At 43.1% G+C, this 24,401-nt stretch overlaps 1 protein-coding gene across 1 annotated transcript in view; it reads left to right on the forward strand.

Annotated features, from left to right (window-relative positions):
* The window catches only part of AFF3 (AF4/FMR2 family, member 3), a 295,404-nt gene that overhangs the window by 112,432 nt on the left and 158,571 nt on the right, over window positions 1-24,401 (forward strand). The window contains exon 5 of the mRNA XM_009883126.1: window positions 1,708-1,752. Within this exon, the coding sequence (XP_009881428.1) occupies window positions 1,708-1,752 (45 nt within the window). The remainder of the gene's footprint in view (window positions 1-1,707; window positions 1,753-24,401) is intronic.

A 24,401-nucleotide genomic window follows, 5' to 3' on the forward strand; every position in this document is an offset into this window, starting at 1 on the left:
AACCTACCCTGACAAAACCACTTCTAAACCATGTCCCCAAGTACCACATCTACCCTTTTTTTAAACACCTCCAGGGATGGCGAATCCACCACCTCCCTGGGCAGCCTATTCCAATGTTTAATAACCCTTTCAGTGAAATTTTTTTTCCTAATATCTAATCTAAATCTCGTCTGATATAACTTGAACCCATTTCCTTTCGTCCTATCACTTGTCACCAGGGAGAAGAGGTCAGCCCCCGCCTCTCTACAACCTCCTTCAGGTAGTTGTAGAGAGTGATAAGGTCTCCCCTCAGCCTCCTCTTCTCCAGGCTAAACAACCCCAGTTCCCTCAGACGTTCCTCAAAAGACTTGGTAGGCACAGAGGTACCCATTTTTGAAAGTGCCTTGGGATTTCTTGGGTGCCCAAATACAGGTGTGGTAGAGAAGTCTGATATCCAGGTGAGAAGAGCTCAGCACTTTGGAAAATCAAATTGCTTTGATATTTCTCCAGGTGAGCACCTGAAAACTCAGAAGCTCCAGGTGTTTTTTGAAAACGAGAGGTAAAGACCAAGTTCACCTTCCTGCTAGCTCTTTGGGACACTAATTATTTGTATTGGTTTTGTTTCCATCCCCCCTTCCTGCATGGAAGACCTCAAGCCCCAGTCTCCTGCCACCTGAGTTGTGTTCTGCAAAAGGAAGAAAACCTTTCTTTGGGGAGTTGTCAGGGAATTTACAGTGGTGAAGCAAATCCTCAGAAAACTTTATTGATGCAGCAGCCACCTGTATCTTGTGGAGAGCTGCAGGAGATGGGCACCCCCTCAGCATCAGTACCTCCATCCCTGGTGTGCCCTCTCTTCCCAGTTGTGCTGGGCAGTGCAAGCAAACTGTGGGCAGGGGGCAGGCAGGAATTGTGGGCAGGGGTGGGGGGGGGCATGAGTACGGCAGACTGGTGTCTCACACTGCCTCGTCTTTGCTGGCAGAACTTTGGGCCCTAACAAACAACCAAGCTGAGCATGTAGGTGAGGCACAGGCTGGATGGTTCCTGTAGGGGAAAACCTCTAATTTCCCCTCTCCAGAATGGCTCTGGAGGAAGCCATACCAGTGAGGAGGGCTGAATTCCTCCGCTCCCTCGGTCCCACAGCATATAGGTGGGTTTAGGGTCAGCATTTTAGGAAATCATAGCCTTCTCAGGACTGCTGTGCGGCCTAGCCCATGCTCGGTGTTGGTGGCAGAGAGCCCCTGCAGCTCTCCCCTCAGCACCATGGGTGCCTCTACCCTATACATCCTCAGGCTTCGCATAGGCGGAGTCACTGCAGAGTCTTTCCTGCACAAAGGGCGTGGAGAGGTGTTATTTATTTAATAGAAATAAACGCACATATTGGATCTATGTACATGCAATAACTGTTCTCCTTATGCTTACTCATATGCAGTATATCCGAAACAGCAGGAACTGCACCCAAACGTGGTGTAAAGAAAATGTTATGAATTTATACAAATATGTTGCAATCATATGTAAACACTGCAAATATTACATCTTTCTGTGGTGCTGATGTGGAATAATTTGAGAATTTTAAGCTGTGCAACTTTTCAGATGCTGGAAAGACTTGGCCTCATTTTGAAACCATAACAGAGGTTGGAATATATTTCATGTGACAACCATGTCCTCAAACCTGCTATTTGTTATTTCTTTATAAAACACAAACAAACAATTTTCTCATTTTGTTTACAGGACAGTGGAACAGGAGATAACAGCTGCATTGAAGAAATATTGCGGGTAGGAATCCTTAAAAAAACATTTTTTTCCAGTGCCATTTTGTTTACTCTAAAAAGACAAGAGAATAACAAGAATATTGCAATTACTGCTATTAAAAATACTACTCTCTTAAATTGTCATCTTTCTAAGAAAAAAGCAGGTGAAATTATTTCCTCGTAAAAAATAATTGAAAAATCTGTGAAAACAACCTTCCAGAGCCTCTGGATTTCACTGGTACTTTGTGCCAGTACGGCTGACCTTCATGCATGCAGAAGCAGATAATGGGATAAATTATAAACTGAAATGTACAATGATGTTTCAGGTTTACAAACCATGCAAAGTGCATGTTTCCATTAATCATGACTGTCAAAAATCTTAATTTTGAAGGGAGGTCTAGGAAGGTCATTTTCCACCTGGATTTAATTAGAATCCATTATGTAATGTCATTATGTCCATTATGTCCATTATATAATGACAATGTGCAAAATCCGTAGTTATTTCCATATTTCATTATTATTTCTTTTATCTTAGTAATTTCTAGTTTATTTTCATGGCGCAAATTAATACACATCCAGACAGATCTTGGCTTGAATCAACTTTGATATTGATTATTTTCTGAGGCAGTCAAATTTATAAACAGTGAAACATTTCCATACATTTTAACTTGTGGGGGTTTCGGTTCTTTTTCTAAACTGATAATTCAATAATTTGCAATGCTTATAAATCTGATATGATAGTGATTGAAATACCAAACAAGGTAGACGGAATGGTAAAACATCCCCATTACTGTGCGTGCTTCCACCTCTTGGATATCCACTACCCAAATATTTCAGATTGTTTATAAACTACGGGGCTATAAATATTTGGCTTAGAGATTAGTAGTGCATTAAGCCTGTTGTTTCTAAAGGCATTTCTCCATTTCTGAATATGTTAAATACAGCTTTTAATTCTTAAACTGGACAAAGAGTTTATCGAAGGGTGATGATGATGGATTGCTTTGACTTCACTGGCAGAGGTTTTGCTTAGCTAACGTTTACAAAGTAGTCTTTTGTGGCTCTGAACTGCATATTCAACAAGCCTTAGCCTCAGTCCCTGCTGTTTTGTCACAAATTAGTAGCAGATAGTATAATTCATGAGAGCTTTTTACATTTTTCATGATGCACTAAGTATATGATGTGATGCGAGGCTTATTCACCCCCTTTTTATGCAAGGCTTTTAAAATGAACAGTCAAAGAAGCTGGTCATTCTCCTTAGGTTGTGCAATTTGGCTTGTGCAATTCGCCAAACAATGTAGAAGAGACAGTTCCTTCCATGCAGAGGAACATGGATATGTAAGAGATCCCAGCTGAGAAGGAAAATGCACTATATGACTAGGGATGGTAAGGTGCATCTCCAAACTAGTGAACGCAGATGCTGCTCTCTCTTTTTTTTCCCTTGGGAAAGTTTCTCCAGAAACGCTTTTGCAAAGCTTCGTGATGAAATGTTCAGGACATCCTTGGATGGATAGGACCCTTTTGTTTGTGAGAGTTTGTTCACAAATTCTTTCACTTTGCTTAAAAACTGAATAAAACCACCCACAGCTCAGAAGGCACACCAGTGCCTCTCTATCTGCTGATGCTTAGCATGGCTAAAATAGAGAGCATAGTGTTTTCATCCCCTAGTTCTTGTCCTCACATGAATACTGAGTCATCATGGATAACCTCTCCAATCTGCCCATCCTCCAGGTCTGCAACCTGGGTATCACTTTCTATTCTGAAATTCCCTTATATCTGTGTCTAAAACTACACGTAAATCTTGCAGACTGTTACTCCACAGCATTTCTAACTTATTCACCAAGGTATGAGTCTCAGGTCCAAATTCTCATTCCACATCTTGATTGCTGCAACATCCTTTCCTTGGTTTTGACGAATGCAATGTTACCCACCTCCATTCACACTGCTGTGCAGATCATTTTCCTAGCTTGACATCTTGCCCAAAGACATTTGTCTTTACATCACCCCACTGTCATCTCCTTTTCTATCACACCAAGTACAGCTATTTGTCTCTGATTTTAAGTCTATCAGTCTGTGCTAATATACTAGCTCCCACTTTAGTTTACCTGGTGATGCCCAGCCTCCATCACAATGTTGCTAAGTGTTACATCAATTGATTTCTCCCGTGCTTCCCATCAGATCTGGGAAGAGCCTTGAACACTTTCCTAATTAGCTCCTTACCTACCTTCAGATCCTCTCTTAAGAGCGTCCTTTTTCACAAGGACTGTGGAAAAACAGTGGTGAGGTCAGGGCGATACCACACTTTCTCATGCTTAAACACTGTTGTCCCACTTGTCCCTTGTAGTGCCTGGTCAGGTAGGATATATCCATCAGCTCTCTTTTGCCCTGGAAAGTTAACTTTCTGTATGAGGGAACTACTGTGTGGTACAAAAGCAGTGCTTAGGTATTCTCGCAATACAAATCCAGATCAGCAGTGATTGTCATTGCTGATAATTAGTGAAAACGGCAACAGTAATAATGTGCTATTGCTATTCACTTTGTAAATTACTGGTATCCAGACTTTTCCAGCCCTCTCCGTGCCCTCTTTTTGTCCTGAATAGATTCATTCAGTTTTAACGCAGATTTTCTGGTTTTCTGAAATAGACTGTTTATGAGGAATGCTATTTCCATGTTTTTGTCGGAGGTGCTATTCACATAACAAAGCCAAAGTTTAGCTTCTTTTTGGACAGAATATATGCAGATCCCTTACAGGTGCCCAAAGGCAGACAATGAAAAGCCACAGGAGCTGCAATCCTTGTGTTCCCCTGAGAAAAGATGGATCTTTGCTGGTGCACTGAAACGTGGTTATTATAGGAAGGGCCGCTCTACTGTATGGAACATCAGCAAAAGGAAGAAGATGCTTAATATTTATCTTTTTAAGGAACATTGCACCCTGATTTAGCTGTCTCTTGCACAACACAAAGCAGAAAACATTCTCTCTTAGTGTGTTCCCTGCACATGTCAGCCTGTGGCTTTTCCAAGGGATAGATACTTCCGCGGCATGTCCGTGTTTCCCCGGTCAAGACCAAGGGCAGTAGAAAGCGTCCCCCAGGTCTGCTCCATCTGCTTCCCTGTGTTTCCTTCCCCCAGAGGGTGAGAGGAGGCGAGTGCTGGTTCGTGCACAGATCTTGTCATCCTCTGGTTTCAGGAGACGGCCAGAGCTAACATCAGGACCTGAGCTGCAAAGTCAGTTTAGGCAAAATCACCAAATCTTATTTTGCACTAACTGTGACAAGAATTGATAGTCTTTGTGCTGTCTGGCACAACGCAGGGTGCCACGGCTTAAGCCTAGCCTTTTTTGATGTTGTTTTACCAAATGTATGAGAGCTCTGTAGACTCTGTAAATTGACAGATCCTTCTGCAGCTTCCAGAGAAAGCCCCCAAGAACTAAGACGCAGAAACGCTTCCAGTCCTGAAGGAGGTTGATTAACAAGACAGTAACCCTGTCGAGATCGGAGCTGTTGTAAGGACCCCTGCTGAGTTTATAATCACTGCAGGAATCCTGAACCTCATCTAACCCCATGCACTAATTTATAGCAACTTCTTCAAAGTGTAGTGACTTCTCTGTCCTGCTGCAGGCACGCACGTCACGGATAGAGAAACTTCTAAGAGAGCCTTCGATGTAAATAACTCCAGTAAGACCAAGTTACAGATGTAATGTCAAATCAAGAGAGAAAAGCCTCATTACTTGGTGGTAGCTGTTACAGGCAATTCCTTGTAAGCTTTTGCATTGTTGGTGGAAGACATGGTAGAAAACTTTGAAGCAGAAAATAAGAGTTAAGACTACACAAATGTCCTTTATTCCACCATGCCCAGAGCAGTTGCTACCTGAGGTCCTGAGACACCTCCAAAGCCAACCTATTCACTACCTCGCTAAAACACAGGCTTGCTAAGGAAGATCAGTAATTTTGGCTGATTTCTGTTTGACTTTGTTAGTGTGTGGAACTGTGTATTTTGTTATGACCAATGGGGTTTGGTGCAAACGTTTATTTTGCTGTAGTACCTGCGAAAAATGGGAGCAGCAAGAGTACTGCCTCTCCACTAAGTTAACTGGGGCAACCAATATCGGATGCACTCTGAGTATATTTGCTATGGATTTAAGGAGAAAGGGAGTGTGTTGAGTGCAGGCAGTTTTTGGTTTGTAAGATAAGTGGCTGGAGATTGATCTGGCTATTCTTACAGTCTTAGCTTCAATTTCCTAGAGTTGCGGTAGCTTTGTTGAAAGGAAACCCACAGGCAAGCTGAGCTTTTAATTATTGAAGATGTTCCTTGTGAATTCCCTGGGGGTTTTTTGTGTTGACATGAGAGGTGTCATTGAACTGGGGAGAGACGGGCGTAGTTTGAGTGTTTGGCCTGCAAACAGTGTTTGGCTGCAGGATGCGGAGGGAGCGGGAAGCTGATGGAGCAACAGGAATACAGAGGAAGGGCTGGAGGAAAACCAAGCATGGCCAGTTAACACAGAAGAAGCCACGTCCTTTGGGATGGCACGGAGCAGTGGGGAGGCAGCATGGGGTGGGGGGTGGAGGACAGATAAGTTTCTTTCAGGGAAGACAGAAAAAGCAGGCGGTGAAAGGACTGAGGCTCTACTTGCAAACATCCCTCCCAGTGCAGGACAACTCTGCTTGGTGCCACCATCCTCCTGCCCGGGGGTGAGCACCTGCAGGTGCCCTTGCAAATAGGTTGTGACTCCCCATGGCCACAGGACATCCACTTAGGAAAACATGACATTTTAAGCGTGATGGCTTTGATGAGTAATTTACTTGACTCTCTCTACCCTGTGAAACTAGTCAGAGTACGTAAAGCACAGTGGTCCTTATTTGAGCAATGTAAAAAACTGAATGAAAACAGAAACTAATTCTGTATTTTTCCCTTTCCCCACTTGGGATCCCTTGGCTCATTAGCAGGCGTGCTAATTCTTTAGCAGAAAGCATTAAGGATCAACCCATCAAATATTCAGGGTTTTTTTTTTTTTCAAACCTGAACAGCCATATGTGCCGTGAGATCAGCTGCACTCCATCAGCTGATTGAATTAAAACAAGAGCAGAGGTAAATTAGAAACTGTCTGCACAAGACAAATCCTGTGAAAACATGAAATCCTACCAAACACACTGTCACTGTGAATAAGCATCACAGTCAGTGGAGCACGTGTCAATACTTAGAGGGGAGAAAAATCAGTTTCTTGGAGGTAGGTTGTTAGTTCAACAACTGTGAACTGCTGCCTTGTAAATGTTAATGACTGTAAGATCCCACTGGCTGCAGTTAAGCTCCTGGTGGAGTCGGACATGTGAAGAATTACAGAACACAAATATGGTAATCAGCAGTATATTTCTAAACACTCCTCTTGCTTTCCAAAGCAGAGGGAAAAGCCTACAGGTGGAAAGAGACCCCCTTTGCTGCATGGTGTTGGTGCAATAGCTACCTCTGCACTAGCAGGGCATTTTTACTGCAGTCTCACTGCTGGAAAGAAATTGCTGGGAAATTCTGGGAGGGAGGTGAGAAGGCCGCCCTCAGCACGGCGCCATCATAGGGAAATTTGGCTTGGCTTTTGTGACTAAGCCCGGTGGGAAACTCCTGGAAAACTTTCAGGAGGAACACAGCGACTTCAGGCAAAAGAGAGGCAGTGGGGGAGAGAGAAGGTACGGAGACTTAGAAGCAGCCCCAGTTTGCTGACACTACCTTTCTTGCTCAGTCTCATTGAATACAGAAGTACTCCAAAGTGTCAGAACCATATTAAAAATGTATCAGAGGCATAAAATATCATTTGTTTTCTTTGCAATCTTTCAGAAGAACTTTCACAGCACTGCTTTGCTTTCATTATCCTAAATTTCAGAGCAATTAAAGCATTATTTTGGCTGATGTATGCTGTTTATTGCATTTCTTCAGTATTATTCCTTTTGTCTTTCTTACTCAAATAAATGAAAAAGCATACCCAAGAGTGTTTGGAAAATGTGTCATTTCACCCAAGGCACTAAAACCCAGAAACATTAAGCCGTAGTTCAAGCTATCTAATCCAACCTCCAGTACTCACTGATTAACATTGCTCTTCTTACCACACCATGACATCCAGCTTGTTTGGACAGTATTTTTTCTGCAGCAATCGCTGTCTACAGTGATTTACCTGGGTCAGCTTTCCTCCATCCAGCCTGGATACAGCTAGTGGTGTGGATGGCAGCACCATGGAGATTCAGCAAGCTCTGTCTGGAGCTTCTCCAGCTTCTCAGTGAGAATTAGCAGTCCATACAGTACCTTGTGCTGCTAGAGCAAAATTAGCCGCAGTACCAGAGCTAGCTAAAGATATTTTGGCTTTGTCCATGTAAGCTGCAATGACTACAGAGGAGGCCTACCTCTGTGCACCATCATCCCCTTGACTCCTCACACCTTGGCAGCTTTCAGGATACACAACCTGTATGTGGTGGCTTGGACTTTCCCTGTGTGTCCACTGCAGCCAAGCTCTCTTTATTACCTCTTTCTCCACCCAAAAGGTTGGGAGAAGATTCCTCACTTTTCAAACTTTTATCCCTTTTGGGGCTTTCTCAGATCATCAGAGTCTCTCTCGAGGTAATCTATTACTTGTCGTCAGCTCATCCGAACAGAAACTGCTCCTGGTTTGTCCACCAGGTATAGCACATCCCTTTTATTGCCCACATTGTGGTTTTCAACTGTCAATAAACCTTCATGGACAATGCACTAAACCCACATATGTAAACACTGCTTCCCCGGCCCTTAACATATGGAGTCTGAGGTACAGAGCACCATGTGAAATGGCACTAAAATGCTATACCAATAGTGCTAATGTCAACCAACCATTAATTAGGTGTACATTGACAGCCCCCCTGAATTGTCATACTCGGATTTTTGCTGCTGTCACTATTATTGTTGAAGACAGTGTCTCCAAGGAGTTTGAGGTTTGAATTACGCTGTGTATTCAAACCTTGAACTTAATAAATCTCAGTGTCTGAAAAAAATATCACCTTAAAAAGTAAAAAACTATAAATAGTTTAATGAAAATAGGAGATCGAGCTAGAAGCTCTTATAAGAGAGGAATAAGAGTTACAACAAATGCCACTCAAAGGTAATCTGCCCTTCAGTCTTCCAGGTCCTAACGCAGAACATGGAGGCACTTCCCGTGCCACTCACGTGCAGGGGCACCGGCATTTTCAAATACAGCAAAAATGTGTCTATTTTGAGTCAAATAGGGTGGTACAGAGGAAAGAGACCCATATTCTTCTCAGAACACAAGTAGCTGATGTCAGAAGGCTTTGTGCTAGGAAAAGGCAGGCCAGTATAAAAAGTGCTGGTGAAACACTATCGTGCTAACGTGGTGGAATTAATTTTTAAAATTGCTGTTTTGTAGTGAATGTATACACCCTGTTATTTGACAAGGCAATAGAGAATCCAGAATGAATTATCCAGCCTCTCTGCTATACGAAAATAATACAGTAAAATACTTACTAATTTTTCCCTCTGTTTAGAGGGTTTCACAAAGCTGGAAAAGAGGCACAATCACCATCTTGTTCCAATACAGAGAAATTATTCCTTGTTATCAATGGCAAAAGGCCAGATAGATCCTCATTTTGTATATCTCTGCCACGGCTCCTCTGAGGCCAACAGAATTATGCATATTAATACCAGAAAGGATCAGTGCAATCAGTCCTAATGAAAGAGAAATAAAATTTGGGTAATAGGAGGTACCTACTCTGCTGGAACCTGGGGTTTGATGCCTTCAGCTGCCATCCTTAGTGAACAGCCTACGTTCTACCCCCTTGGTAAGAGTCACTCAAAACAAAGTGAGACCACAAAGGAGGTGTGATTTGAGATGACAGCATCCTCCAGTAAACCCTATAGTGACAGTGGTTTCTTCCTTGATTAAATGGGCATTAAGGAAGCAGACTTGTCAGGCAATGCAACTAGATGCTGTTATACGATGTATTTCCCACCCAAGTTAGCGATCCATTTTCTTCGCCATGTTTCACCAGAGACAGCTGTAGGGTAGGGGTGGGAGAGACGGAGGGCTTCCCGTAGTGTGCATGTGCTCTGGGCTGCAGACTGCAGCTGTGGCTGCAGAGCAGGGCAGTCACTGCCCCACAGTCCCCGACGCCTAAGGACACAGCCCTGGTTTGCCCTGTGAGCCCACAGGGTGACAGACCTACCACAATCCCCACCTTAAGATTTGTCTCTGAAAACCTGCATGAGATCAAGTTGTGGGTTTCAGGGGGCGACGTTACACATGCACTTCGGCAGTGTACCTTTTCCTGTCCTCTACACCAAAATTTTCGGTAGACATGCTCTTATATCTAGGAAATTCCTCTGTGGTGCCTGATTCTCCACAACTGGAGATGATCAGCGGGATCTCTCCCACCACGGTCACATTTTGGCCTGACACAGGAAGCGTGAGTTCTCTGTTTATGTCTGAGAGAAGAAGCTTTCCTCATCTGGGAGCTGAGACAAATATTCTTTTGTTAATCATATTTAATCATATTTAGGAGCAACACATGAGTTAGCAGTTAGCTTCACTTGGCAGAAAGGCTTTAAGGAAATTGCGGGAGAAAAGAGGAGTCTGCTAAAAGGAAATTAAATCGCTTTCAAGAATATTCCATTGCAATGTCTACACTAATAAGTAAAATGGACTAATAGCTGTTCTCTTACCCTGAGGCCAATCAGCGTAGCATGGCTCATGTCCAAAGAGCTAAACTGTCTTACGGCCATGAAGCAGAGTGGCTTCACCCACGCTGCCTGTTGGGAGAGGCCACTGGGCATGTGGGGATGTTCTCTGCCCGAGTTGGCCCCAGTCAAAACCGCACCAGTGGCAGCAATTTAAAGATATGTCATCATGGGCCAGCGCTCGGGTATGTGGTCCTGTCGGTGTGTGAGATGTGTGGTCTAACTTTTCTATACAATGGGCTGGGCTTCCTCCTGCCTTATGCAAAAACTCGAAGACCTTGGAGAATACAGTGCTAGCCACACTGCAAAACCCGTGGTTGAAAATCTCTAGCGTTTTTCATTCTATGTATTTTGGCATTGTTTTGCCATTGTAGTTCGTTGCCCTTGGGACATATTGGCTTGGTTTTTTTCTTTGAAAATGTGAAAGGTAAATGTTTTTGAAGGAAAGACAAGAACACACACAGTCAGTTGTCTGCAGGATGCAAAGTGCTGTTAATAGAATATTTTAAGCGAGACTGACTGAATACTGATCAAGTTTTCATGAACCGAAATGCCATAGTATCTGTCCTGTGTGATTAGCACTAAATACCATTTACTGTGTATGGTACATTGTGTCATTCTTAGAGTTATTTTGGATTTAGTAGCTTAGGAAGTAAAATGCTATCAGGTGTGCTTCAAAAGTGAGGTACTTGGAAAAGACCCAGTTGTTTCATGTGTATATTATTGATGTTGCCTTAAATGATGGGATTCTGACTCAGTCATCCAAACAGTACCACTGTACAGGTTGTGATGAAGATGGTGATAAACCGTCACATTTATGAACAGTTTCTGAAAATTTAATTTTTGCCAACAGAATTAATTTAATTAAAAATACTTTTTCCTTGCAATAACATTGACTACACATGAAATCACCCAGACATAAAAGGGCTTACATACAAACTTCAGTTAAAAAACATGCAATTTTATATAGAAATTGCAAGCCTGTCACTTTACCCTTGGGGGAAAAAAAGTTATTCAGAGTAATGACAATAGCTTGGTGGGAGAGAAAGTGGGCTTCACGCAGTAAAAAAGTTTCTCTCCAGCTGTGTGGGTTTTCCACAAGCTTTTTTTCATTAATATTATCAAGTTATTTGTTATTTACTCATGAATGCTGAATAAATACCAAGCAAATTCAAGACACTATTAATTTTCTTAGCCTTGCATGTGCGCATATGTAATGGTTCATTATAGCCCTGAGTTTTCAACATATTCCAGTGTAAACGAGAAGAGGCCAATTAAAAAAATTGTAGACCCTGATCCAACCTTTGTTGACTTCAGATCCTGATGTTGAATTGAGCACCAAAAGAGAAAATTATGCCTATTAAAATGAGTAAACATTTTCTTCATTTATCTGGGTGGCTTTTTTCTGTCAGTGAAAACTATTTTTTTGCTAAAAATGCCAACCCTTAGAAACTTAATGAGTATTAATGAAAAGCTGGAATAATTTAGCATGGACAAAAAGAGGGTAATTTTCCTTAGACATTTCGTTAGTATGAACTGAATCCTAAAAGGCCTATTCTCCTTGTGGTTTGTCAGAATAATTCTCATTATAGTCAATAGGAACCAGGTATATGTGCATCAATAGCAGAATAGACTGCTAAATATAGTTGCTGCCACGGCAGCTGGTTCCCTCTCTTGTTCATCAGATGGGGAAGCTAGAAGCTGCAGCAGCCTCATGGTGTAAGAAAAACAATGCTTGAAGAATTTTTTTTCCTGGGAACAGGGGTGCGAGCTCGATTTCGCGCTTCCAGGCACTTCAGACTTTTCCCAAGCGGATGGACTCTCTTCAGCCTACTGTGTTTGGGCCCACCACACAGGGCCAACAGGCGTGCAAGCTTCCCTCAGCCTGAGCAGGCTACCCAAATTTGCCATATGCGTCACGTTTTCCAGGCTATGTGACCACCGCAGGTTCTGCAGTCATTCCAAAAGAAATAGGTGGTTGGGGCTTTTCCCCACTAACCAGAGAAGCGGTGTACATCTCTAGACAAAGCAATAAAAGATCTGTGCGCTTTGCCTTGTCTAAATTTCCCCATCGTTTTTTCCTGTCACTCCTCATCTCCCTTGCATCTGAAGATGACATTTCCACCCTATCTTCCAGGCTCAGCCTGGCTTTCCTTCTCCCTCCCCTCCTGGGCAGAAATGCCTTTCATCCTCCCTGGTGTCTCCCTGCTCAGAGAGCTGCCCCCAGGCTCTCTTCTCCTAAATAAGCTGCCTTTGTCTCTGGGCCCTTGGAGTCTCACAGGAGTCACTTAGGCTCTGTGATTTTTTTTAAGACCCAGGATTAGTACCTGATATCATTTTTCTCTTGTCTGGGATTTTCCGCTATCCAAATCTAGACCCCCATGGAGAGGCAGGGGAAAAAAAATGGCCCTTAACCTTTTGTTTTCCTTGGGTAAGATCTATTCAGGTGCTGATAATCTTTAACTATCGACTTTTCGTGAACATTAACTTCTTTTCCTTGTCTTCTTAGCACAGGGAGTATGAAGCATTACACAGTAAAAAACAGCCATAAGCAAATCATAAATTATACATAGGCAGATTCCCCAAATCATCAAACATTCCCTTCTGTAAAGGATGTTCCCTATCAAGTTATTGTTTCTGTGGTGTATGTACCTTTCCATATCTTGTCATCTAAGCTTTCATGTTTTTTTTCTTCTTTTTTTTTTTTTTTTTTTTTATAATTTCACTGAGTTCAGATTTTAAACAAACCATCAGGAATCTGTTTTTTTACCCCTCTCTCTGTCCCTGTTTGCCAGCAGAAACCACACAGCTTGGGCGGACAGGTAGAGGGAGTTCTCAGCAGAGACAGATACAGACCGGGAGACTTTGATTTCCATGTCCCATCTCTTGAACCCGTGATGCCCGGGAAAGAGCCAGCCTGCCCAGGGATGCCGGTGCTTTGGGTATTCTCACGTAGCCCCTGGCAGCGTTTCTGGCTGCAGCAACTTTGCAGATGTGCAAGGCTGCGAATTCAGCTTGAGAATGTCCCCTCTCACACGCTTCACTTGGCGGAAGCTAATTCAGAATTCATATGGCACTGAAAAAGCCATGCCAGCTAAATAGCGTATGCAGTACTAGCAAGCTAAACACGTGCAGAAATGGGCTGATCCATGATGCATCTTGTTCTGTCTGTTCAAGTGCTTGTGTTTTGGCCAAGAGCCATCAGATTGGTAATCGTTGCAGAGGAACCACGCAGGATTTGGGACCAGCAAGAGGTACCTAATTATGGTGGAACGACTGCAATGTCCCCTCAACTTTTCAGCAAAAGATACCACTCTTACTAAATTTTTAAGGCCATGTCTCACCCTATCTATGCATGCGTTTACCTGCAGCAATGATAGAATCAAGTCTTACAAGTGTAAACTTAGGCGTCTTTAAAATACAAAGCAAAGATTTTAAAGCATTGTTGGCTTGGCAGGTGCATTTTTACAAAGCTCATATCCCAAAATAAAACCACTTTAAGAATGCTACAACTTAAAGTGTGTTGAAGTGTATGAAAATGGAGCATTCTGTGAGGAGAAGATAAGGGGAATTAAATGCTGAAGCCAGCACAGGTAAAAGGGAAAATGTAGCTGATCATACACCCATCCATCCCAGCCATTCCTCTCTAGCTCACGTCTGCTCATCTCTCCACTGCCCTGTTGCTATTTCTGAATCCAGATGGCTGCAGGGTCAGTCCAGCCAAGCACTGCACTATTTTTCTGGTGTGCGAGAAGTCAGGCTCCTGCTGTGAATCACCTTCATGCTGCTGCCTGCTCTCGTTCGCGGACTCTTAGAAGGAGCAGGCACCTAGCCCTGCGCTCAGTGTCGGAGGCAGCCAGTTTGAGCACCTCTGGCAAAAACAAACACAGCATTGACAGATAAACTCTTTGCGTTAGTTCTGTGCAGGAGGGATGCATGAACCTCCTGGCGGATCTAAAATGTGAAACATTTTATAAGGATCTGCAGAATGAAATACTTCATTTAAGGGGATGCTGTTGGTCCATCTGACTCCATCTAAACTAGTGGCAGCCAAGAGGTACTTCTGATCTCACATCTGGCTGTGTCCTGTGGCAGGGCAACAGACCTGCATACATCAGTCCATGCAACTTTTCTGCACACTACTTTCAGCCCCAAACCCCCCTGGATGCATGGGTTGAAGGGAGTCCCAGTCTAGCTCAGCTGGTTCTTGGATCTGGGTAGAGGGAGGACAAAGGAGCATGGAGAGCGATGCATAGCGCTACAGGTGAATTTAGACTAAGCCAGAAAGAAATTGTCGTGTTTCAGAATTATCTGATGTTTAAGTCATTTATCTCAAAATAGAATTAAAGTGTGAGAAAGCCTATAAAATGCACAACCATTTCTCTGCAAAATTGCAGGGCTTCTTCTGTTTGGAATAATGATTGTAAATTCCTCGGTATCACGGAGACTATTTAAGGTCACATCTACCAAAGCATATTTAAAGAAAGTTCAGACCTTTTGTGTCTGACACTTACATTCTGATTATCTGTCTGGAGGCAAAGCTCCTCATTTTGATATGTAATGAATAAAATGCACAAGTGGAAGGAATCAAGATAATGAATTTGCAGGATAATTTTACTAATTATCTTGTTGCTGATCATAGAACCAAGGCGCTGCAAGTCAGTCCTACCACGGCTATTAATATGCAATGCCTAAAGCTGTTCTTGTAACATTTATTACTCATCTCACTGGTTCTACACAAGTTGATAGTTTTCTATTAAATTTGTAAAAGTGAAGTCACTAACATGTTCCTTGTTCTAAACATAACATGCTAAATTATACAAGTTTACCAAAGTCTAAAGTAAATGAGAGCATTTAAAATAAGATGTTTTCTACTGCATGAATGTTAGGTGATGAGATGGAATTTATCTCACTTTGTTGTAGTTATTTGAGGATGGGTATCTAATCTAAGATATGAATTTAATCTCCCTAGGTAGTCACAGGAGAGAGCATGGGACAAATTTTCCTCTGGAGGTGCCTCTGTCCTCACTGACTGCAGAGGGATCCCAGTTGATTTGCTGAAATAGACAATGAATATTTGTTTTTATGACTAAAGCTAAGAAGGATTAAAGTTTGTTGTTGGGAAGTGGTAAAGAGGGCACTTTTCAACAAGAAAAAAAAAAACAGAAACAAGTAATAGTACTGTCAGATTATGATTGGCCCCCTAGCCATTTGGTTGGCAATGCTTAGAAGAAGATAGTTGGAGAGCACAAGCATCAGTCCGTACTGATCATCTGCATTTGGGAACAGCTCAAGAACACGAAAAAGTGTCTTATCAAAGCGAGCCATTGATATCCAAACTGCAGCAACAAGATAGACAAGCTCAGGAGCCATAATGCTCAGTCTGGCTTTAGGAAAAGGAACAAATGGGGACAGAGATGAGTGAGGATGAAAAAATATGAGGTTAAAAATACATGCAAGAAAGACAAAAGTAAACACCATATTGGAAAAGTGATCAGTGGGAGGAAGCAGCTGGATCCTGGCTCCTACCTGTCTCTTCAGCATCCCAGAGGACCAGAAGGAGCTTGGTGTCCTTGCTGCCCAGAGCAGCACAGAGTTGTCTCCTTGTATCATCAACCACAAATCTCCTAAACTCTGCGTGCGGCCTTTGCTGCTGTGCCCTGCCAATGTTTAGATGTTGCCTATTATTTTTCCTGTGTGGAAAAGTCTGATGTTTGGTTCCTTCTGATGCAAAAGGGAAACAAAAGAGGAAATCTGGAGGCATTAGAAATGCAGAATTGCATAGGATGGCCCTAAAGGGGGTGCTCTGGGAAAGTGGCAGGGCATATCCTGACCCTCTGACCTCATTTCTGTGTCATCCTGGCCGGGCTCTGTAGACACCTTCTCTCTGCCTTGCTCGGTATTTGTCTAAGCGGATTTAGATCTCCAGCCTGTAGTCCTTGGCACTGCCCATGTGATGGTGAGCATTGTAATAGGTATACAATTTTTGCTTGGAAAAGAATAAAAACCCTCCCCAAAAATCTATTCACACTACTCCTGCAGCAAGCTAAGATACCGTAAAGTTTTTGATAACTAAATCTGTTTGATGCTTTATCTCTCCCCTCAAATCATTTCCCTTAATATTAGAAAAAAACTACAGCACAATAAAAAACAATAATGGTCAGGCACTTGGCTTAATAAAAGAGTCTTTTGAACTGCTATTATAACATAGAAAAGAGGTCAGCCATTTCAGCATAGATCTTAAAGTTAGCTGGAAATATTTGTAATATTAACAGAAGAATCAAAGCTGCTTCTCTACCAACCATGCTGCAAATAAGGATGCTGCAAATAAGGACTTCAGAAGCCCCAGAGGACTCAGCTTTAATAAGCGAGTCATCGAAAAGCACTGTTGCAGACAACCAGAGGGTACAAAATAACCCAGACCAGAAATTATCTGACTGCAGAGAGACATTGGGAGGCAACAGGTTCTCTCTAGACAACTGGATAAAAACCAAGACAGTTTTGAAAAATAAGCATTTATCATGCTGCCTTTTTAGTTTTTGTTTCATGGCTTGGCTGTGCTTTTCTCTCCTATAAAAGTTCATCAGAAACATTAGAAGCAGAAATCGAGTGCTATTTGCAGGTTTTGTTTTTGTTGTTGTATGAAATTGAGAGCATACTGTGCTATAAATAAAAGCTTGTAAGTAAATTCCCAGCACATTAAAACCTGCCTAACAGGAGATTAAGATGGTCTGAAGTCACTGACTCAGATCATAAACAGTGCGCCGTTAGCTGAAATGATTAATCACTGTGGTACGAAAGAAAAGAGGAAATTTGTTAAAAAATAAGCAGGGGGCAGGATACTAACTCCAGGGGCACGCTGATTGGCTCTTTAATAATGTATAACGAAGCGCGTGCCGGATCAAAAGCAAATCACATGCAGCTGGCAGAAAATGAAATGGCATTAGGCAAAGTATTTGCCTAGCTATGAGGCTATTTAGGAAACTACTGTCTATTAATGTAATGTCTATTAAAGCTTTTCAAATTAAGTTTTGCTGATGGAAACCCCATAAATAAAACATTGTATATGCATTTTATATGTATGCACACACACATATGGGGATATCCATATGCATGCATTATGTATTATAAATACCACAAACATTTAGTCACAACTTTGCAAAATTACCAGGGCATTATTAGCAGCTATCCAGGCTAATTAAAACATCTTTACAGGCTTATTTTAATTGTTACTGTGTGTGAGCATGCGCTGAAAAATTGTTACTTGGTCATGTTACGACACTATTTTTGCTGCGACAGAATTCGGCAAAAACCTGTGGCAGAGGGAAGAGAGGTGCGGTGATGCAACATCCCCGTTCCCTCGCAGGTTACACTGTGGGCTTTTACAGTCTAGAAGGGACACATCTGCCTGCTGAGCTGCTTCGGCTTTGAACGGGTCGGCGCAGCAGCAGACGTGGGAAGCCAGGGAGCGTTGCTCACCCGGCATCATCTTTCCATCAGCGCTTGGTTTTTAAGACACTGATTTGCCTGTCAGTGGCTGGGGCTAGGCTCGTGCAGAAGTCCGGGGGCACCTGCTTCTGTGTCTGGGTGCAGCGTGGACCTATTTTTAATGCGGTGGAAGTGTGAAGCCCAACGCCTGGCCTGAAACCCCGGGGTTGTCCCTCTCTGGCCCCATGCTCTGACCCCGAGGATGGAAACGTCACCCTTCGTCATGCCTTCTGGGCTGCCGGCTTGGGATTTTCTGCCACGCCAGCAGTCTGGCTTCAACAGGAGGGAGTGGGCAGCGTGCCCTCCCAAAACTTAGTGCAGTCTGAAGGTCTCCTGGGGAGCAGGAGCCACCTGAGGCTGAAGAGAGCCTGCAAAGTCCCCACTGCTGAGGTCAACCCAAGCCGCGGAGCATCAGGCAGCCTCCCTGCCCTCCGTGCTCTCCATCCCTAAATATTTGGACGGCGGCATTACTCTGCGCCCTTACACAACAAGCGAGACTGCTTTGCCATCCCGCCGTCCCATTCTTGTCACTGCACAGCAGAAGCCATCAGCTGATGCGAGAGGCACGCGTGGGGAACAAACCGAGCCCGTGCAGACTGGCGGCCCCGCGCCTCGCTGCAGTTACCAACAACAGTTCGTTTCTGTCACTGCTTACTAAAAACATGGCATAGCTACTGAAATAAGTGAGCACTTAAGGGAAACCCAGACCTTTTATATCTGCCACTTATTTCCTGATTATCTTCCTGGAGGTCAGGCCCTTCATTTTGACACTTAATGAATAAAATGCCCACGTTGCAGGAAATGGGATAATGAATTGTGAAAAGACATAATCAGCAATGACTAAATAATTAAGGGAATTGAAAAGTAGAGTCATGTGGGAATGTATTAATAATAACATGATTTTTCCATATGCTAAAAAATTCTGTCTGTTTTTAGAAAATCAGTCATCACACATGCTCTGTGGCAAAAAAAAAAATTAATGTAGACTAATAGGAACTGTAATTAGATGTTCTGCTTTTAAACAGCTGAATAAAAGATGAAATCATATAGAAAGTATATTTAGATACAAGCCAGAAAGTAAACTGATTATTATTCATAGTGCTGTTAATAGGAGCTGTAATTTATGCATCTAGTGGGAATCATGTTAGGCAATTAGGAAAGGGAGTCACACTTGACTTCCCTTTATGCATTTACATATTTATATATTTTTCTATATCTTGCCAATGTCTCCATCTTTCCAGTTACCTTTAATCCACGTAACTGCCTGGAATAATACCTTTTACAGTGAAATTCTCTGTTGGAGTTCAAAAGTTGGCCTTCACTTAGATTAAAGAAAACCGCACAAGCTTCTCTTTGATCATCTTTGTCTCCTGACATTGGACTTTTGCAGGTCCCCAGTACTACATGAAGAATGGGACTTTTTAATTTCTCTCAGCACTTCACCTTCAAAGGCTCGCGGCAGAAATTATCGTGGCAGTTGGACAGGACTGTGCCCATTTCTGCTCCCCCCTGCCTATGTTACTCTCTCCCTACTTACCCAGCGTCCAGGTTCAATTGCTTTGTCTCTGTAGTCTCCTCCTAACAAAACCTGGGATCCTATAACTCACCACACTGAAATCCCAATGATCTAGATTTTGGTTCCGGTTGGCATTGCTGCGGTTGTGGAACATATGACCCTTCATATATTTTAAATACTTGCAGCAGTTCAGTGCAAGAATGATTTACGCTTATTTTGTGCAACAAGATAGTTATTGTTTTAATCCAAAAGTGTCCTAGTATCTAATCACGAGTTAATGCAGACTCTCAGCCATCCCATAAAATGTGGGTCAGCCAGAGAGGGTCGCATCGCCAGATACGTTTGAACAGATGGGTGGGCTGAGGTACAGAGAGCTGTTGTGGTTTGCTCAAGGTAAAAAAAAAAAAAAAAAGCAAGTCAGTGGCAAAGCAAAGATTAAAATTCAAGGCATGAGGTCAGCAAAGGATTAAGTGCCGTGTTCATCTGCTTCATTTCCAGACATATATAACATGTACCTCCCATAATCTGCAGGTATCACAGTCCGGAAATATTCAGCACATAGCTCTCGAAAAGGAGAGGCAGGGGGACTCTCCAGGGAAGGGAAGGGACATCCAGGGACCTCAGGGAGGGGTGGACCAGTGGGTGGAAGGGGGACTTCTCCGGCAGGAGCCATGCTGCTACGAGGTTGTAGGGCTGTTTCACAGCTAACCTGCCACCATGAGTACTCAGGACCCACGGAAGGTGACAACCTGAGCTAAGTACCCATTCCCAGCAGATAAGCAAAGTCTCTTTTTTCCTCTCGATGTAACGCTGACCTGGACAAAACTGCCCCATAAGCCAGACCCTGGTTACTCCCAGCCACATCTGAGATGACTTCCCAATGATCCTTGTAGCTCAGGTTACCAACCCTAAACTTTGAGGTTTTTCTGGCCTAGTTTTACTTGCTGTGTTTGTCTGCTAAGGCCGTTCTTCCCACCGCTTTGCCGGGTGTGATGCCTCAGAGGGAAAGCGCTGGAGCCTCCCCAGGGCACAGGGCGCTCTTCCCCACTCTCTCTGTTCCCCCGCGAGCCCTCCCGGAGACGAGGACCTGGTGTCTTGGCACGGCCGTCTGGCTGCAGGGCTTGTGTTTTGGCTGTGGACCATCTTTCGTAATTGGGCTGGCGAGTGCTGCCTCTACTCCCGCTCGGGGCTGGGGCTGCCAGTGCCAGATGCTCCCCCCGCTGCCACCCGGGCTGCAGATGGCCCCACCAGCACCCGGCAGCTCACCCTCCGACAGTCCTCTCCTTCCCCCTGTCCTGGCGAACCGTCTTCACATTACTACTTACAGCAGATGTTACTCAGTGACGACCCACTTTTTGGCATACCCTACCACCCTCTTCGCCTTTGCCATTGCAGAGCTGGGGAGCAGGAGGTGCTCCATGAGCAATATTGTGTTAAGCTACAAGCCACAGGAAAAAAGTCGTTAAAAGCAGTAAATGCATTCCAATAATGCTATTTTTTTATCAGACAGAGGGTGATTTTAATTCACCCCCCCATAATCATCCGCAGTGCATCTCCCTCCCCGGCTATCCCAGGCATTGCACGGGTCTGGCTCATTGCATTTGTTCTCCATCAAAGCGCGATATCTTGGGATGGATTCTGCAGGCTTAAAATAGAAACATTCCTGCTTGCTGCTGCTGATGTATCATTGGGTAATCATTAAATAAATTCAGTGTTTTACTGCATTAACAAAAACACATGATTGTTTAACAGAGTATATTACAGAAGATGGAGGCTTTAATGGTCTCTATGGATTTTTAGTTTGTAAGAGTACATTATGAAGCTGTCTTGGTAGGGTGCTGTTTTCATATGTGAAAGAAGTTACTGGCGTTATACATCATTTTTATATCTTGTTGCTAGGCAACATATCATAGTGCAGTTATTGCAAAGGTGTCTGCTTCCTCGTTAAAAATCTTCATGTCGCTCCTTAATTCTGCAAAATTAGCTCTGTTATTGATCTTATCCTGCTTCCTTGGATATCTATTGATTGAGGTTTCATCTGTTAAGTTTCAGAGAAATATAACAGATTTTTTATTAACTGAATTTGGGGTTGAAACCTAAAGCATATGCATTAGCGCTAATCTGTAGTTTCCCCCTTCATCGCAATTTGTTTTCAAGCAGGGAGCTGTGCGTTTCCATTCACTTGGGATTCAAAAATCAGAGAAGTAATTTGAGTGGTGATGTATTTAAGATATGGCCTATGACAGCTAGGCTTAAAAATACAGCAACAACAAAAAGCAGGGGCTACCTAGGGCATTTTGGGAAAGAGCTAAAAATTCCCTTTAAAACTCATTTCTTTCTCTCTTCAAAATAATCCATGATTCCTGCTTCAGCATAGTTCTGTTCTGAACTCCTGCTATATTAGCATTTTCAAATCTGAAGGCAGTTTCGCCCCAGCTTGGGTCAGGCTGTGCAAGATTTGGGGCTTTATGGGACCGAGCTGACTTCATCGCCTCACTTCATTCTCGCCTGGAGAAGGCAAGTCTATTTCAGAAAAACGCAGTTGGTAATAACAGGCAGCATCGCTCACGAGCATCTTCCGCACAACAAAATAACATCATTTTTTTTTCCGAGTGCCAGCGTTTATTCCCTTCATTACCACTCCTCCCGAGCTTCCTTGAGTTGGAGAGCTGTCTGCCAGGGCCATATGTGCTCCCCAGAGGCAGGGGTGGCTCTGGCACGTGTATGTCCCCCCAGATGCCTCCGCAGGCTCACGTGGAGCCGGGGCACGTGGAGGGGCTGTCAGCACCAGGCAAAGGGGGAACCGGGGGCTTCCGCAGACCCCCGCGTGCAGCAAATGGCTCTTTATTATCCTCATCCCTCATGCCTTTGTTACTAGCATATTGTAATTACTTTCATTAACCAGACTTAATGCAGTGGCGGTCCGTATAGCTACTGTTCATTTTGGGGCAAATGGTACTATTATAATATCAGGTTTTAATTAAGCTGTTTTGGATAAAAGCTGGCATGCTAAAAGCCTTTAAAAATGCTGTTCTTTGGTACACACCCACACAACAACAACCAGTAAATCAATGGGATTTCGTCTAACCTCTCCCTTGGAAGAAATAATTTGGCATGTGGTATCAGGGCAGTTATTTCTAAAGGCATGTGCTCCAGAGGAGGGGAGGAGTGAAAGGAACATGAAAGAAGTTCTTTCTCTTATTTTTTAAGCTGTAGAAGAGTTAAAAATAGATGTAAGACTTTCTTATGCACTAAAGCCTATTCTTTTAAGGAAAAATGTGCGAATAATTAATTTATAATAGGACTAATTAGTTCTGTGAAATTTTAATAGAGAAAGTTGTAAATGAAAGAAAAGAAATTGTGAAGGCCAAAATGTTTAACTTCACAATCAATCAATGTACTATCCTTAAAAAATGCCTGCAAATATTTGACAACATTTGAAAAGCGATAGTTACCTGTTCACTCTTGAACAGCTGCCTACGCAGATTTCACACCTGGAACACACAGGGCTATTCCTGAACAACCATATGTCTCCATTTACACCCTTCCTGCTTCCCTGTAACTTGCAAGGGAAGGGAAGGGATAGTGGCCTCACTACTCTTCCATTGCTTCTAACCACACAATGTGCCTTGAACATTTGGGCCTCTGGATTGTACAACAGCTTTAGCTCTATTCCTCCAACATTAGTGAGGCAATAATTAGTGAAAGCATTAGCATTGTTTTCCCACTAACAATTCCTCTGTTCTGCACCACTGGGCTATGACATGGGAACAGTTTTGGTACATCTGAGAAGTTTGATCAGACTGTCTCTAAATCCTTTTCCTTTGATTGCTTCTGTTGGAAACTATCTTTTCCTTCCTCAGGAAGCTCAAGAGAGTATAATCTCTGGCTGACCCTGATAGTATTGAGTGATGAATATCCAACTTGACCAGCTTGGTCTAATTCCTTTCCCCTCCATCTCTGACCTCTTTGAGGAGACACTGTTAAAATGGATGCAACTTACTGTATCCCAAGAAGTGGTGCCAGTGTCCAGAGGAACCTTCCTTCGATTTCAGAGAGGAAAGGAGTTTGGGGATGTTGTGGTTTGGCCAGACTCACCGCTGACACAAACGACAGATGCTCTCCCCCACCTCTCTCTCCAAGAAGAGGAGGGAGAGAGAGAAAGAGACTTATGAGTCTCTAAATGAAACTAAACTACTTTAAGGATAATATTAATGCAATATTAAAAAAATAAAATAATGAATATATACAACATATTCAAAACTTTATCAAGCTCCCAGGGTGACAATCACATCACTGGCAGGCACGGGGAAAGTCTCAGACTGGACTCGGCAATGAACAGGAACTGGATTCCAGATCTGGGTTCAGAAACGTACAGCTCGGGATCAAAGGCAGACCAACAGACAGAGTTCTCCTCGGACGCCAGCCATTGAAGAAAGACAGCTGACCCTTTGATCCCTCAGTTTTTATACTGAGAATGAGGCAGATGGGATGGAATACCCTGTTGGTCAGTTTTGGGTCACCTGTCCTGTCCGCTCCTCCCCACACGTTTGACCCCTCTACGCTTTTCCACTTCTGACCCTCCAATGGGGCAAATACCAAAGTTCGCTGCCTTGGGTGCTACAGCAATAAGTGTAAGCAGGAGCCTCTCTGCATACCATTTTTTGGCATAAATTATAAACAATTAGGTCTTATCACTCTGGGAGCAGACTACAGTCTTAAAAACACGCTGTTAATTTCAGAGAGTTTAGTTAGTTAAAAGAGCCTTAACTGAGAAGTAAAATTACTGAACAGAAAATCAATTCTGTTTTACCTCAAACCAGGACAGGGAATCAGCCTTTCTTTTAATATCTGTTTATCCATAATGTCATATTTCGTTTGAGCAGTTTTGCCAGTTGATTTCTTGTTACCTCCTTTGGTCTATATAGAAACCCCTGCAAAGGTGATTGCATCCCCTCATGGCCAATGAACTC

This window comes from Charadrius vociferus, unplaced genomic scaffold (genome assembly GCF_000708025.1).
Source record: "Charadrius vociferus isolate BGI_N301 unplaced genomic scaffold, ASM70802v2 scaffold92, whole genome shotgun sequence".
NCBI classification, from domain to species: Eukaryota; Metazoa; Chordata; class Aves; order Charadriiformes; family Charadriidae; genus Charadrius; species Charadrius vociferus.